The sequence below is a fragment of the Panicum virgatum genome, chromosome 9K (genome assembly GCF_016808335.1).
Source record: "Panicum virgatum strain AP13 chromosome 9K, P.virgatum_v5, whole genome shotgun sequence".
NCBI lineage: Eukaryota > Viridiplantae > Streptophyta > Magnoliopsida > Poales > Poaceae > Panicum > Panicum virgatum.
This window is the reverse complement of record NC_053144.1, coordinates 62,539,851-62,556,498: the sequence shown is the minus strand read 5'-3', so window position 1 is coordinate 62,556,498 and position 16,648 is coordinate 62,539,851. Positions and strand designations below refer to the sequence as shown.

Sequence of the window (16,648 nt, the reverse complement as noted above, 5' to 3'; positions counted from 1 at the left end):
ATCTGGCGCCCTGCTTATGTGACGCTGTCGGTTCTCGCTGCAAGCAGCAACGAACGGTCGCAGACGCTTTGCTCCATGACAAATGGATCAGTGATATCTCGGGACTCTCACTGTGCAGGTCCTATTGGAATATTTGCAAACCTGGGATCGCGTGAGGCAGATCAATCTCATTGCGGATCGGCCGGATAGGATTTGCTGGAGGTGGACTTCGGATCTCCACCTCGTCGGCTTACTCGGCGTTCTTCATTGGACAGCACCCGGTTGAGGGAGCCAAGCTGCTCCGCAGGGCTCGAGCTCCGGCAAAGTGTAAATTTTTCATTTGGCTCGTCATCCATGACAGGTGCTGGACCGCCGCTCGAAGGAAAAGACGAGGTCTGCAGGATGACGACAATTGCGTGCTCTGCGACCAATCCTATGAAACTATCTATCATCTATTGCTATCATGCCCTTTCTCTCATCAAGTATGGTTTCGGGTCTTGCGCCAGTTGGGATATGAGCGAGTTCTGGAACAGACTCAATCTGATTTCATCCTGGATTGGTGGGCGCATGCACGGAAGCTGATTCCCAAAGTTTGGCGTCGGGGTTTTGACTCTCTAGTGGTGCTCATTTGTTGGCTTCTGTGGAAGGAAAGAAACGATAGAACTTTTGATCGCCGTAGTCGCACGGTCCAGGATATCATGGGTAGAGTCTTTGATGAGATCATGGCTCGGTCCCAAGCCGGTTTTAGGCATTTAGAATCGTTTGCAACTTCGGTTGTACCAGGTCGCGAAACTTTGGCCATGTAATAGGGACCAGAGAGAACTCTTAGGGCCGGTACCAACTGTGACTGGTTCTTTTTGTAGCTACTTTCGTTCTTCCTCTTAATGAAAAACGTGCCGAGTCACGGTTGCGAAAAAAAGTACTAGTAGTAGAGCAGATGGGATTGCCAAAGAATTTGCCAGCTAAAAGGAAATAGTCATGAAACTTCTGGACATAGCAATTCACTTCGAACCATATTGCTGCCTGTTATTTTCTCCTCCAAAATAGAACATGTTTTATCCAGTTGGATTTTTTTTTTGTTCTCTGTATATTTTTAGAACCGAGAGTACCATGCACATGTTTACAAGCTAGAACACGTGGCAAGTGGACACCACTTGCAACCAAAAAAATATACTATACTGGTATTAATAATTCTCATTTCCTAGATATTAGAGATATGTTTTAGGGCAAATGGTCGTGTAAGGTTGCATTTTTTTATTTCGAACTTGCTCTCAAATAATCAGATTTAGTAATAAGTTTGCCCACTTGAGCTGTTTGTCAGATATAATTAATTGTTCTCGAATTCTAGGTTCACCCTCCGCTGGTAATCTTGAAGGATAAAAGCTGACGATAGAGTGTCAGGTCATGATACAGACTAGTACTTGACTAGCATGAAAGGGAAAAATAGGTATCCATCACCATACAAAAGACAGGGGTCCTCGAGTTAGCACCTTCATTTGTTGTCTAATTGGAGAGGAATGGAATTTTTTTTTGAGGGAAAAGAGGAATGGAACTTTTAGTGTAGATAGTTAAGCCGCTTTCATTACATCAATAGGACTGGATTGTCTTTAGAAAATATGGAGCGGAAGAGATACAGTTAAATTTTGACTAGAATAGATGTCCTAACGCAAGAAACAATGAAAAGAGAAAAAAAAAACTACTAGCATCGATGGACCAAAGGGTCAATGCAATCAAGTGTTGTTGTCTGCGCCAAACCATCAATGGTTCCGCTCGTAAACAATGTTGAAAATTTTAACAAGCCTACAAAATAGAGCTCACCTATGGTTATCACGTACAATTGTGAATATAAGCACCGCTAATCAGTAATCACTTAAGCAGAAAATGCTTTCCATACAAACGGTTTTTCCACACACCTCCGGTAACGTATATTTAAAATTCTAAACCACCACAGCTATGCATTAGTCACCGTTTGCAAGTGATTCCACCCTTCCAATTATGACTTACTGGATCAGCGTATGATCCCACTACAGTCGCTTAGCATGCGCTTAGGCCGGAAATTTCAAATTCCAGAAAGTAGATGCACAAATCACATCCTAAAAATAGGCAAGAAAGGATTTTCCCTAAACAAGCAGGCATAAAAAGGAAAGCAGAAGCTATACAGCAGCACTATTCCTCCTCACCAACTTCAACCCAGGCGCTCCAGCAGAGTCCCATGTACGGGGGGCCTCCAAAAAATTGGAAGGAAATCAAGACAAAATCAACGCGAGTTGTTTTTAAAAGGAAACACCCGGTAGCGGCCAGCTAAGCGCGCACGCAGCCATCTCGAGAGAGAGGAAAGGGCGCCGCGGCCCGGCCGCCGCAAGTGGAAAGCAGAGACAGGGGGGGGGGGGGGGGGGGGGGGGGGTGAGGACGCGCAGCCGCAGCCGCAGCCGCAGCCGCAGCCGCAGCCCAGCAGGCAGCAGCAACGGCCGCCGCGGCGTCATTAGCAGCAGTAACTCCTAATCGCTGCCTACCTGCCCCCGGCCAATCGCATGATTTACTTGCTTTGCTAATCACGCTTAGCGATTTAGTCTCCTCCTCCTCCCTCCCCTACCCCCCCCCCCCCCCCCCCCGTATCGCCGCTCCGTTTCTCCCCCCTGCCTGCGGCCCTGTCCCTGAATCCGCGGCGGCTCCTGAGGCGGGCGGCGCAGCGGCGGGCTCCCGAGGCGCCGCCTGGTGAGCGGCGAGGCGCCGGATCTGCGGCGGCGATGGAGGAGTGATTTGGGCGGGAGGTAGGCGAGAGGTGGGGTGCTGGTTTTCTCCCGCGCAGGAGATGGCGGCGACGGCGGAGGCGCGGGGAGGGGACTTCCCCGTGGGGATGAAGGTGCTGGTGGTGGACGACGACCCGACTTGCCTCGTCGTGCTCAAGAGGATGCTCCTCGAGTGCCGATACGACGGTGAGCTAACTCCCCGGCCCCTCTCCTTCTCGCCTCGGCTCGGTTTCCTATGGCGTGCTTCGTTCTGTAGCGGGCGCGAAGTGATTGGTTGCTTCGAATCGATTAAGGAAAATAGGTTGGCTTCTGTTTCGTGCTTTGGTACGATTATATCTGTACGGAGTTCGCGACGGCGCTGCTTTGTGCGATTGTCCGATTGATACACCCCTTACGTAAATTCTGGGGAATTTTGAGTTCTTCTATCAATCTAAAAAAACGGGGAGATTCCTAACGAGTTCTGAAGTAAATTTTGACCTGTTTGTATCTGGACGTGGTTTGATGGTATGTATCTGCATAAGGAGGGTGGCTAGAGATCTGAGTGGACGAGAAGTCTCTGAACGCGCATGTCAACTGTTGCATCCTGCTAACTCAGAGTGCCTGTGCATTTGAAGTGTTAACATAAGATTTCGAGGATTCGACCCAGCTAAATTCAGATTCTACCAGTACTATATCTGTGGTGGATCGTTGATGCAGCCATCATGCCCTCTTACTTCCTGATAATCTTATGTTGGGCATGTATTTAAATGCAAATACTCCTTGTCTGCCATGTCACATTTACTATGGGTGTATTTATATATGAGAAATACATAATTCCTTGAAATATTTGTGAATTGTGATTCTTTTGTGGACACATTGCCCACATGTGTGCACAGTGAAATAGAGTGGGGGGAGAATCAGGTTGTATTTGTATTGGGCATTGATGCTACTGTATTTCTCCATGTTATATTTGAGATTGTGGGCATATCCTGTTGTAACTTAGAGCTATGAAACTATAGCTGTTGGATGCTTAGTTTCGATGGTTATACTAGTTCGATAGAAATATAGAATATATAAGTAAGTGCAAGCTACAAGTTTATTTCAGTTTGCTAGATATAAGGCTCTGAATGTCGATTGAATCCAAGGCCCTGGGCATGCTTTCCTTGCCCATTGTTGCTTCAGTTGATTGTCTTCCCATGAACAAGCCAAGACCCGCCAGCTGGATATGCATGAATTAGCCGCAATAAGCAAATAGGCCATGATATGTTTCTATTTCATTTCTATGCAATACAAATACACAGTAGTAGGTGAATTATCCAACATTTGTTGTTGCTTTTGTGGTTTTGAATGTAATTCGGTCCCTTGTTGCTCCATGACACAATGCTGCATGCTATGGATTTTATTTGTTTTCTTTTAGGTCCACATTTTCAGTGACTTTTTCTATTTGTTATTTGTTTGTTCTTGCGTAATAAGGATGTCTCAGTCTCAATTTTTTCTTGATTTGTGCTGTTGAATTTCCTCGTATATATTCTTTAATGTTTAAGCCTTCTTGACTTTTCTTCTTTCATTTTGCAGTAACAACGTGTCCTCAGGCTACAAGAGCACTAACTATGTTGCGAGAGAATAGGCGCGGTTTTGATGTTATAATAAGTGATGTCCACATGCCAGATATGGATGGATTCAGGTTACTTGAACTTGTAGGCCTTGAGATGGACCTTCCAGTTATTAGTAAGTATATTTTCTGTTCATTTTGTTTACTTTATGTTGCGCATGCTAATCTGTGTTCCTGAAACACATCACTAATACTTGATGAAACTTGCAGTGATGTCTGCTGATTCAAGAACGGATATTGTAATGAAGGGAATAAAGCATGGAGCGTGCGACTATTTGATAAAACCCGTCAGAATGGAGGAATTGAAAAACATCTGGCAACATGTTGTTAGGAAAAAATTCAGTGAAAACAAGGATCATGAGCATTCAGGTAGCCTAGATGACACTGATCGTAACAGACCAACTAATAATGATAATGAATATGCTTCCTCTGCGAATGATGGAGGCGATGGTAGTTGGAAATCTCAGAAAAAGAAAAGAGAGAAAGAAGAGGATGAAGCTGATCTTGAAAATGGCGATCCTTCTTCTACATCAAAGAAACCAAGAGTTGTTTGGTCAGTTGAGCTTCATCAACAATTTGTAAATGCAGTCAATCACCTTGGAATAGACAGTAAGCTTTTGCTACTTGCTTTTATAGTTCTTTTATAGATGGTATGCGTTCTTGATTGATTTTGAGCGCTGTTGATTACTGTTAAAAACCTGACCCTTGGAACTAAGTCATCTCTCCACCATCTTGCTTACATTTATTTTATATTTTCTGCAGAAGCTGTTCCGAAGAAAATTTTGGAGTTGATGAATGTCCCTGGCTTAACTAGGGAAAATGTTGCCAGCCATTTGCAGGTTTTCATTCTGGCCTTCTGATCGCGTTACCTTTTTTGAGTACCTTAACATGATTTCGCGACTTGAGATTCTGCACATTTTGCGCCTCAGGCTTTATTAGTGATATAAATAGAGGGCTTTCTGCCGGACTGAACTCAGATTTGAGCAACTTCTGCTTTTATTATTGCTTCAGGGCTTCTCCATTCTTTTGTTGTAGAATGCAATGTAATTGCATCAAAGAGTCAAACTCTAAATTTTTTGACCAAGAACATTGTGAAAATATGTTGGTCTGAAACTATTCTTACATGAGGGCGAAACTCTCCATGCCACACATCATCAAAACATAAACAGCTTTTGGCAGCATTTTCAGAAATGTTTAACTGCAGGCTCTGAAAATGTTCTTAAATGAGGCTCATCTATCCTCCTTTTATATCACACTATGGATGACTTTCCATTAGCTTTACCAATTTCTGTTGTCTTATCCGTTGAGCTTCAAGCCCAACTAATCCTGTTAGCCTCATTCCTTTTCGACTTTTTCGTAGATGAAGACATGGTATAAATTACATTAAATAGTGATGGAATTTTCTCTATGTGCAGAAATTCAGACTCTATCTGAAGAGAATAGCTCAGCATCATGCAGGAATACCTCATCCATTTGTTGCGCCTGCTTCTAGTGCTAAAGTTGCCCCACTAGGAGGATTGGAATTTCAAGCTTTGGCTGCTTCCGGTCAGATCCCTCCTCAGGCTCTGGCTGCTTTGCAGGATGAACTCCTAGGTCGACCTACAAGCAGTTTGGCGTTGCCTGGAAGGGACCAGTCATCCTTACGACTCGCTGCAATCAAAGGAAACAAGCCCCATGGAGAGAGAGAAATAGCATTTGGTCAACCCATATACAAGTGTCAGAATAATGCTTATGGGGCATTCCCTCAAAGCAGCCCAGGAGTTGGAGGATTGCCATCTTTTGGAGCTTGGCCGAATAACAAACTTGGTACGACTGATTCACCTAGCGCGTTGGGAAATGTGAGCAATTCTCAAAATAGCAATTTGCTATTGCATGAATTGCAACAACAGCCAGACTCCTTGCTGTCAGGAACCCTCCACAATATTGATGTCAAACCTTCTGGCATAGTTATGCCCTCTCAATCATTAAATGTGTTCCCGGCTAGTGAGGGTATCTCACCTAATCAAAATCCCTTGGTGATGCCTTCTCAATCACAAGGTTTTCTGCCATCCATTCCTCCATCCATGAAACATGAACCTCTCCTTGCATCTTCACCATCAAACAGTCTATTGGGTGGGATTGATATGGTTAATCAAGCTTCAACTAGTCAGCCTTTGATTAGTACCCATGGAGCAAATTTTCCTGGTCTCATGAACCGCAGCTCAAATGCAATGCCTTCACCAGGAATTAGTAATTTTCAAAGTGGGAATAATCCTTATGTGGTTAATCAGAATGCTATGGGAGTTAGCTCAAGACCACCAGGTGTTCTGAAGACCGAGAGCACTGACCCGCTGAGTCGTAGTTATGGCTACGGTGGCAGCAGCAGCGTGGACTCTGGTTTGCTCTCTTCTCAGTCCAAAAATCCACAGTACGGTTTATTGCAGAATCCAAATGATGTTACGGGCAGGTGGTCTCCTTCACAAGATATTGATAGTTATGGAAATACTATTGGGCAAGGCCACCCTGGGTCCTCTTCATCTAACTACCAGAGTTCCAATGCGGCCCTTGGGAAGTTGCCCGATCAAGGACGAGGGAGGAATCATGGGTTTGTTGGCAAAGGTACTTGCATTCCAATCCGCTTTGCAGTGGATGAGGTTGAGTCTCCAACTAACAACTTGAGCCACAGCATTGGAAGCAGTGCAGACATAGTGAATCCGGACATTTTCGAATTTAGTGGACAGATGTGAAACTTTCTTGAATTTGTAAGTAGGTGAGCACAATTTCCAAATCCTTGTAGCCGATATATTCCTTCTGTAAATATTCTTATTAATTCGTCATAGCGGTGGTAATTTCTAGTGCTATCAACTTTGTCATTATTCATGTTATTGTTTCCTTTTTACTAAAACGAACTTGGTTAACTCTATCAAAGTCTTAAGTTGCTTGTGCTTTTACGTTTACTGCTTTTGCCAAATGCTATCATTGTTCTAACTGTTGCATTTGCAAAGGTCCTGCTTATCATTCTTGATGATTTTGTCAGTAGTTATTCCTTTACTTTTTTATATTGCAAGCCACCTATGGGTGTGTGCTTACTCTGAGTTTCTAACATGATGCCAGAATGCCAAATATGCTTGGCCTTTTGAGTTCCACATAAACTGAAACAGATTTTTGTCTTGCTGCAGGGTTGATCAGTGGGCACTGGAAAGAAATTTAGTGGTTTGATGAATGGTTGCTTCAATTTTCATTTCATCCTTTTCCTCTGTAATTGGTTTATAAAGGGAATAATTTATGTGACAGCATGTGGAATCTTGCTTTATAGAAGTTTGTTCAGTTTAAAGAACTTCAAATTATTCAGTCCCTTGTTACTAGCTGCTCCACCTAGCTTTTCATGTAAATACCGATTGTTTGATCATCGTAATTCAGCGCAGAAAATTTAATGTCCAGGTCGGGTTATCTCTACTTAAGTAGAAAACATTTTTTGCCCCTTTCATGCTTCTTGGTTTCACAGATAATCATTAGAAGAAACATAAACTTCAAGTGAAATACTAAACCCTTGAAGTTTATACATGTGCTAGTGTTCTGCATTCGAACATGCATCCTACAAGTATATGAAATCCTTACGACTTCGCTGAAATGTACGTCGAACCTGTCCACAGGTTATCTCTACTACTAAAAAGAGGCTAAGGGTGACGTTTTTTCGTCTACATCGTCGCCCCCCTCCTCTTTGGTTAAGCCTCCGATGGTGGCACATCGCTATCTGAGCGCTCTAGACCCTCCCCCAACCAGGGTTAAAAAAACCGACTGGAACCGGTCCGGTTACCGCGGTAACCGGTCCGGACCAGTTCCGGTTTGGGGCGGTTACAAACCGGCCCAAATTCAAATTTCAAATTTGAATTATGAAAAATGGAAAAATCCCAAAAAATTCTAAAAATACTTCAAGTTGCGACGTATCTAATAGTATCAAAATTTTTCAAATATTCGTTCATTTGATATACTTTGCGGGCATTTGAATTTAAACAAAAAAAGCGTGCATACAAAAGTATACAAATACAATGTAAAACATATTATACATTATATTAATGTAAAAGTAGTTCAAAAGAGAGTTGGAGGGTTCATTTAGGCTAAAAACATGTTATACAAAAATTCAAATTTTGAACTAAAATCAGTTTTCTTGTTCAACGGACCGATTTTCACTCAAACCGAACCGGTGTACCGGTCAAACCGGTCGGCTAACCGAAGGAAACCGATTGAACTGGCGTCTATAGTTTGAAATTTGAATTGGACCAGTTTTTACCGATTTTCCATCAAACCGCTCTGGTTTACCGGAACCGGACCCGGCGATTTCAGGGGACCGGTCGGTAAAAAATCCCTGCCCCTGCCCCCGACCCCGCACGCCCTCTCCCTCGCTACAGCTCATGCCCGCCGCCTCCCCCCTCGCTCAACCCTCCCCTCTCCACGCCCCCAGCCGCCGCCGCCGCGGTGCCCAGCCCCTCACCCTCCTCTCACCCCCACCGATGCGGCGGCAGCGTTGGCCATTTCCTCTTCGTCCATCCGTGTCGCCTCAACGATGGCAGCGGCGGCGGCTGCTGCCCGTCCCTGACCTCAGTTGCCTCCGCCCCGCCAACCCGCCGCCTCCGCATCCCCGCGCCTGCATGCGGCGCTCCGCCGCGTCGGCTGCCCTCTCCGTCGCGGACGGCCCACGCGCGGTGCGCTCCTCGCCGCGGCAGCCGCCATCTCCGCCATGCGGCCGCCCTCCACTGCGAATCCCCCCCCGCACGGTGCGCGCCCCGCCGCGCGGCCGCCCTCCCGCACGGATCCCCCACGCGTGGTGCGTTCGGCCACCGCCCTACAAGTCGTCCTCCCCGAAGCTCTGTCGCAGCAGCCGCACTAATCATTGGATAACAGGTACCTGTCGAGGAAGAAGCTAGCAGGAATTAAATTTCATTGGCTGCATTCTAATAATTATATTGCTGCAAGGGATGGGATCGTGCCCTCCATTAGGTACTAATTAGATTGAATTTTGTTTCTCCTGTGTGCAGCTACTTGATCAGGTTAGCACATGATTCATCAATCGTGAGCTTGTAATGATATCCTTATTTGCTTTTTCAATTGCAGCGCAACCAAGTCTAGACATTGCGTGTTATGCTAAAAAAAATTAGTATGGCTTGTGCATTTGGGAGTGCTAAAGTCGAGATTTGATATTGTTAGCTGACAGTCGCAGTAGAATGTATCCATAACAATTATGGTCATGACACATCATAAATTGTATATGCCGCTCTGTTGTTTGTCTCCCCATCAGACACATCCCTTCACCAGCCAGGATACACGCAGGTCAATTTCTTCACCGGATTAGGACACATGCATGTACCTGTGCTATGCATACATATACAACAACAACAACAACAACAACAACAACATAGCCTTTTTTCCCAAGCAAGTTGGGGTAGGCTAGAGATGAAACCCGAAAGAAATAAGTTCAAGGTTCAGTCACAGATACATATGTATATTCAAAATGGTTCTTTTTTTTATGAAAATAGGATCGCAAGACCTACCTGCACCAAGCTACCGAGGACCACAAGTCCACAATTCGTGAGGGAATGAACTGAATACAAGAATATGTAAGCCTCCCAAAATCCCATCCCAATTCTCTGGTATGACTGACCAAACGGTCTATTTGTTCAATCCTGCTTATTTATGATTACAAGAAAATGTAAGTCCAAACTTGCTGCTTTCCTTGTAAAGTGTACATGAGGTTGAATTGGTTGGCCTTTATTTACTGCAGTCATTCTCTAAGGATAGTGTACATGGCGTCAAGGTCTTTCAGAAGAAGAGGATACTGTAAACCATCATTGTGTATTAAGGCCCAATAACTGCTTATTAACACTCTTAATTGAGATAAATGAATATCACTCTCTAAGGACTGAATTGGAATTGATACATTTGTTTCTACTATTTAAGTATTCTTTAGAGATATCTGTTGAAATTAGTGATGTGAAATTGCGAATACTGCTTTCTTATTTTGATATCATCACCCAAAATTCTCAAGTTTGAGAAAAGGAAGTATGCTGACAGTTAGCACGCATCATATCATACTTTGGAAACCATTTATTCTTATGCATTTTGTTAGTTCTATTACAACTTGAAGCACTAGGCATGAGGTTGTTACAGTTCTTGTCCTGGGATACTCATTCTTGTAATTCATGGTCCCAAAGATTCTTATTCAAAATCAATGTTCTTAAGGCGTCGCCTAGGCGACGACTAGGCGTTCAGGCGCCCTCGAGGTGGTAGGCGTCCCCGTCGCCTTGCCTGGATGCATATGGCGTCCGCCTCAGGAGCAAGGCGTCCGCCTGGGCGTCCAAAGGCGTCCTCTGGGCGCCATGGAGGATAAGGCGGGTGCCATCCTGGTACAAAGGGAAATCGAGCGGGCGCGCGGCGGGAAATCGAGCGAGCGGGCGGCGGGAAATCGAGCGGGCGGCGTGAAATTGAGCGGGAAACAAAGGGAGGGCGGGAATCGGGCGCGAAATCGAGCGGGTGCTGGCTTAATCGACCGAGTAGAGAGGGAAACACGAAACAGAGAAGAGAGCGCGGGAGAAGAACTCACGCGGCGGGGCGGATCTCGGAGAGGCGGCGACGGCGACCCCGCAGCCTCGCGCATCTCCCCGTCCGCGAGGAGGAAAGCGGCCCTGCGCATCTCCGCCGGTCTGCGAGGACCCGCATGGCCCTGCGCATCTCCGCCGCCCGCGCGGCCCTGCCTCTGTGCACCTCCTCTGCTGGTCCGGTTCCTCGTGCGACCCCTGCAAGACTGCAATGGCCAGGTAATTCCTTCCCTCTACTCTGCTCTCCAGTGTTCCTTTCCTCTGCTCTGCTGGTCTGCTGCTCTCCGGTCTTCCTTCCCTCAACTCTTGTCTAGTCTTTGCTCTGTTTTATGCCTCTACTGGTAGCTTTAGTAGTGCGTGGCTCTGTCTGTTAGTGGCAATGTAATTTGTGTCTCTTTTGTTTACTAATTGAGCCATGTGATGTTGCTTTGTGCTATGGACTAGCTAATGTATACTTTATTCTGTAATGTGGTCCAAAACTGTGGACGGGGACCTATTAATCATGCCCACTAGATTCTAAGCTTGTGGACTGAAGTGCTGAACTAATGATATTAGTTATATTGTCATTCCCATGCATTTATGTTGCTAATGTCCAGCTTTCACTTAATTAGGTTTGTTGTTGGTCTTGCTGGTTGATTTCTTGCTCATTCTTTATGTAGCTTGCTGCTTGGGAGAAGAGAAACGATGGCAGGAGCAATTGGGAAGGGAAGAATCTATGGTACAACAGCTCAACAAAGGTATGTATATGCTACTAATTTTTTTTGCTGTCATAGTATATGTAGGATATGTCTATGGCGTCGCCTCGCCGCGCGCCTTATACGCCTAGGCGTTGTGAGGGGGGTAGGTCGCCACGAGTCGCCGCAGCACCGTGAGAACATTGTTCAAAATAGTACTAAAGTATGTCATTGCTGGGCCACAATGTTGTTTTGATGTCAAACCATCAGACAGAAGCAGATCCAGCAATTATCGCCTTGCTGCTTGAAAGAAGCAATCCGCGGATTAGTGAAAACATGGTGAGGCCATTCTTCTTAGTATAAACTGTTGAGTTAATGAACTACTTGACCCAGTCAAATCAGTTTAAATTTTCACCTGATTTAGGTTTATGTTGCAGGCGATAGGGTTGTTACTGATCCGCTTTGCAAGACATTTAGCATAGGAAACCTCATGCCTGGTGCTTCAAGTTGTAACAGAACTAATAAAGTGCAATTTTTCCCATCAGCAACCTGATTTGCGTGTACTCAAAAAAGAATATGAATGATTGCCCTGAGCTAATTGAGATGAAGAGGAGATCGAATACTAGAAGTCTCAAGGAAATGGTCTTATCTTCCCTTTCAATAACATGTTAGTTTTTAATCCTTTTTCCTATGAATATTAAGTCTCTCTAGCTCATGTGTTTAACCATATACTTGACATAGTGATACGAATCTATCTATCAAGTGTAAAGAACTATACACTTTGTGCGCAAATTTACAAATGATATTTTTGTGACCAACAAACTTGTCATCCAATGCTTCTTCGGTGGATATTACTTATTATGCTCAAATGATTGTATATTCTTTTGTAAAAAATGATTGTATAGTTAATATTGTGAGTATAGATTTTTAAAAAAAGTTTTTTTACACCATCAGTCCTTTACTAAGTTGGTTCTTGACTTCTTGTTCCCTTGTGAGGCAAAATGTATGTAACTGTCTTTATTGTTTTCTTGGGCTTGATCTCATGCATCTTACAACTTTGCAGAGCGGTGGTTCACAGTTGTTCGATTACACCAAGTGGTGGTAGAGACTGGCCAGATCCTTCGACCAGAGAATTGTACCCGGTATATTCTCTTGCCTGCCGGTCTTGTTCTTCCATTTTGACTGGCTCGCCATGTTTCTGACTTTGCTATACATTATTGTACATCTTTTCTTTCAATGTAATTGCATTGTTCACAAGCATAGAAAATGAGATGCTACAGTGGCATTGTGGACAAGGCTGACATGAATTATCCTTTTACCAAAGAAACAGCTTTTGTGCGTGCATTTTCTTATGTTTACTTTGTCTGCCACTTGCAAAAACAAGGGCAGTCGCCATTCGATTCATCCTCAGTGAATAACATGAGGATGCTTCTGGAGCATGCTGGTCTTCTTGGGCACATATATCCATTATCATTGTTGTGCTATGAGGTTATCACTTCAGCAGGTAATATTACTTAATCAGTACGTGCTCATCATACTAGCTTAGATAATTTTTCTATGGTACCTCTTTGAAATTTCCTTTTCTCTTCTGATTGAATAGGTCGCGAAAGAGATTGGTGAGCAAAGGGTGATATCCTTCCATGGAGTAGGCTTATCAGTAACTGGGTCATATGCCCAGTGACATATTATTCAATTGATCATCCTGGGAGATTTCTGGTGATCCTCTTTAGTTGTCAAGTTTGATCATGTATTCATGCTTGCCTTCTAACCCAGTGACAAAAGTGTGCATTTATGTCACTTAGATTGATTAAATCGAACATGCTAGGCTCTTTTGCATAATATGATTGATTGGAGTTGCTATTTGTTTTGCCCGTTGCAACGCACGGGCACGAACCTAGTAGACATAAAAGGTACTAGTCAATAATGTCATGTGGAGTCAGTAACCTAGCTCTTGTAAATACCGATTGTTTCTGACCATCGTAATTCAGCGCAGCAAAATTAAGCCATAGTCATAGAAATTTTTTGGTTTTTTTTGTTCTTGCCCCTACTTTGAAGTGCAATAGTGATTTTGCCCTTATTTTCTTAACTTTATGACTTTGTCCTTTATTTTTCACGAGTCATTGTGATTTACCCTTAGTCTGCGCGTATTTGCCTCTCTTTTAATTCTTGACTAGGAGTAAAAAGTGTTGACTTGTGAATAGTAGGGGGCAAATCACAAAATTATATAAATGAGGGCTAAATCATAATTACACTTTGAAATGGGGGTATGAATACAAATGCTCCAAACTTTTTTTATCCTGTCCGTGTTTCATGGTTTAACAGAGTCAGAAAGTACAAATCTCACCCCAGTTACGTTAGGATGAAACAAAACTACAAGTGAAATGCAATTTGGAAGTACATACATGCACTAGTGTTCTGCATTAAAATAAACGGCCCACATATTATCTCTTCATTTTTACTGCTACTTGCATGTTGTCTAGGCTCCTCCATGGTCTCCCTTCCGCACCGCTGGTACCCTCTCGTCAAACGGTGCCGACAGCCGTCACAACCGCCGCATCCCGCGCCAACCGCTCCGGTTCTGTGCAGAAATCCAAGAGAGTTGGAGGAAAGAAACGAGGCACCAAGGCCTCAAAGCAAAAAAGAACACAAGAGAAAAAAAAAGAATCCGGATACTAGTAGTAGCCGCCGCAGCGATGCCAACAAGGAAGCATTCGCCACTGATGCTGATGCAGTCTTTGCTTCGTGCATGTTGAATGCGCCAAACCTAAGCGGCCATAGGAAAAGAACCGAGCAGCGCTCGGGTGGCTAGCGCAGCCGGCGCGAGTTCCATTCCCAGAATTGCACTCGCATCTCTCATTGGGGTCCGGCCCCAATAAAATTTCAGTTGTCTCTCACATGTGGAGCTACAAAGAGACTACGGCGCGCTCATGGCCTACGGAGCTTTGGTGGTTCCGGTAATCTCTCGAAAAACGCGGTCTTCGTATTTGTTTGTAGTTGTAGGTCTGATTGTACAGGGACTACGACACGCTCGTCGTCTACGGAGCCTTGGTGGTTCCGGTAATCTCTCGAAGGACGCAGTCTTCATATCTGTTTGTAGTTGTAGGTCTGATTGTACACGTGTGGTATGCGTCTAAGGTGGTGCGTGCATGCATGTATGAACAGATACTATAACTGTAACCAGATGAGAGGCGTAAAAAAAAGCGCTGCCTTTCCTCGGATCCTCCTCTGCTTTTAACCTCTGGCTGTCAGGCATCTCTCCATCGCCATTGGGCCATTATCCATTCGATGAACGATGGAATGCCGTTATGCCGGCATGGGTCGGGATTCGGGAAGCACACCGTCTGCTGAAAGGGTGAATCAAGCCAGAGATACTGACTCCAACCCTTTTGATTGGTTGTTTTGCTATCATAGTATACGACTGCAGTCAGAGAGGTCTTGAGTAGTAATAGGTGAATGCAGTTTTTTTGCTTGCCTGTTGCGTGGTCACCATAAAAATATTTTCTTTCTATATATCCACATGCATAGGACATTTTGTAATAAGGATATAACACATTCGTGCAAGTTGCTCCTTATTAATCATGGTGCATACTCGTTCAAATGTTCTTCATTGCAACCATGTAACATCTCTATAGTGTTATGCCATACTAGAGAGTTGTTAGTACCTTATTACAAAAAGTTGCCTTGTCAAAGCCTAGATTTGATCGTCCATTATTGTCGTGGGCTTTTTGGGATACCCACAGCCGGGTGGCGGAACGCACCCGCCTATTCCCTGAGGGGGAGTACTAGGGGAAATGCCAAGCTATTAGGCCGATCTAGCTCGGGGGCAAGAACGCAAGAACACACGAGTTTAGAGTGGTTCGGGCCGCCGGAGCGTAATACCCTACCTCCACTGTGTGGTGTATTGCACTTGTATGAATGGGTCTATCCTCTGCCCTGCCGGGACTTGAGTCATTCTCTAGCGGGCGTCCCCCTCTTATAGTGCAAGGAGGGCGCGTACACGGGTGTTGGACCCGACAGATGGGCCCAACAAGGAGATATTCTATACTAAATAGACACTAATGGTGCTACAGTGATGGAGAATCTCTTGCCGGATACGCTTCGCCGTCCTGTAGACTCTCTGACCGAGGGGGTCTTCTCCTTTCCCATCGGTGAGGCGCCCGTTGAGACAGTGTAGGTTGCGGCGTAGATTGTTGGGTCTACCGCCTAGCCGTTATGATACTCTGTCACCGAGTTGTCATGTCTAGCCGGCGCAGCGGACTGACGCGTGTGGCATAAGTGGCGCCAGCGGCTGTACTGTGCACCTTGGTAACGCGCGGCCAACAGTACAGCTTGTCAAAAAGTCTCCTTGGGCTCTGCTATGGCAGAGCACTTCTGAGCCATCTGCATTAAATGCGGTAGGTGGGCAAGTCTTCCAGATGAAGCTTGGCTGTCGCGCGCGTGCTTGCGGATACGTGGCAGCTCCGGACCCCCCAGGCGGGGTGTATGATCCCTCCCGGCGAGGGGTCTGGATAGTATATGGGGTCCGGGGGCCCCGGCCGTTTTGGTCCCGAGCGCATTCTCCTCCAGGGCACGTGTTGACACCGGACCTGTCCCGAGCGGGAAGCGGGTCCGGGGCTGTTGGTTCGGTGAGGTGGAGCCGGACCCCAGGGATCCGGCTGCTCAGCTCCTTAGGGCGTAGTTACGGATAACTACACGAGTCTACACGAGTCTTGCCATAGCAAGAGGGGGTATCCCAGTCCTGAGGTACCGACAATTATGGACTAATCTTTTTTTACTATTTTTTAATGTGAAGTGAACCTTATTTTACGTTTTACCCATATTGACGTTCGTTTTTCATGCCAAAGAGATCTTCCACTTAGGCCGGCCTCAGCGAAAATTTCATAGGCACAGATACCTAGATTGAGAATTAGGTAACCGTGCCAGATAAGTTTTATGTTGATAAAACTCTCCTCACATCCCATGAAACTCCATCATTCTCTTTCCTTATCATGTTAGCAAAATTGATGATATTTAATTTCATGAAACTCTCCATAAAACTCCCATTGAGACTGGCCTTATATAAACCCATAGAATGTCCAAGAG

At 45.0% G+C, this 16,648-nt stretch overlaps 2 protein-coding genes across 25 annotated transcripts; both read left to right on the top strand.

Moving 5' to 3' along the window:
• Nucleotides 1-2,469: 2,469 nt before the first annotated feature.
• Nucleotides 2,470-7,739, top strand: LOC120646809 (two-component response regulator ORR21-like). 2 transcript variants are annotated; one of them, XM_039923284.1, is made up of 6 exons: nt 2,512-2,915; nt 4,284-4,436; nt 4,531-4,929; nt 5,083-5,159; nt 5,736-7,069; nt 7,479-7,739. In XM_039923284.1, exons 1-5 carry the CDS (start codon nt 2,792-2,794, stop codon nt 7,044-7,046), a joined length of 2,064 nt encoding a protein of 687 aa, XP_039779218.1. In that variant the 5' UTR covers nt 2,512-2,791; the 3' UTR covers nt 7,047-7,069; nt 7,479-7,739. The 2 variants fall into 2 exon arrangements, with proteins under 2 accessions (XP_039779219.1, XP_039779218.1); XM_039923285.1 differs by lacking the exon at nt 5,736-7,069 and having other exon boundaries at nt 2,470-2,915.
• A 944-nt stretch (nt 7,740-8,683) lies between these two features.
• Nucleotides 8,684-14,786, top strand: LOC120646808 (glycerol-3-phosphate acyltransferase, chloroplastic-like). Of its 23 annotated transcripts, none has more exons than XR_005664601.1 (10): nt 8,685-9,201; nt 9,336-9,347; nt 9,834-9,914; nt 10,079-11,111; nt 11,552-11,629; nt 11,837-11,905; nt 12,004-12,233; nt 12,630-12,708; nt 12,951-13,070; nt 13,167-13,572. XR_005664601.1 is itself a non-coding variant. In XM_039923281.1 (6 exons), the coding sequence occupies exons 2-6, from the start codon at nt 11,104-11,106 to the stop codon at nt 13,184-13,186; spliced, it is 300 nt and encodes a 99-aa protein (XP_039779215.1). In that variant the 5' UTR covers nt 8,689-9,201; nt 9,834-11,103; the 3' UTR covers nt 13,187-13,572. The 23 variants fall into 23 exon arrangements, 2 of the variants coding, with proteins under 2 accessions (XP_039779216.1, XP_039779215.1); XR_005664603.1 differs by having other exon boundaries at nt 8,686-9,201; nt 10,537-11,111; XR_005664595.1 differs by lacking the exon at nt 9,336-9,347 and adding an exon at nt 14,047-14,786 and having other exon boundaries at nt 8,686-9,201; nt 9,834-11,111; nt 13,167-13,282.
• Nucleotides 14,787-16,648: the final 1,862 nt, after the last annotated feature.

Coding starts and splice junctions, on each gene's coding strand:
- LOC120646809 (XM_039923284.1), top strand. CDS start 2,792: ATGGCGGCGACGGCGGAGGCGCGGGGAGGGGACTTCCCCGTGGGGATG. Junction 4,437..4,530: donor GATGGACCTTCCAGTTATTA/GTAAGTATATTT, acceptor TGAAACTTGCAG/TGATGTCTGCTGATTCAAGA. Junction 4,930..5,082: donor CAATCACCTTGGAATAGACA/GTAAGCTTTTGC, acceptor TATTTTCTGCAG/AAGCTGTTCCGAAGAAAATT.
- LOC120646808 (XM_039923281.1), top strand. Junction 11,630..12,629: donor GGTACAACAGCTCAACAAAG/GTATGTATATGC, acceptor ACAACTTTGCAG/AGCGGTGGTTCACAGTTGTT. Junction 13,071..13,166: donor TGAGGTTATCACTTCAGCAG/GTAATATTACTT, acceptor CTGATTGAATAG/GTCGCGAAAGAGATTGGTGA.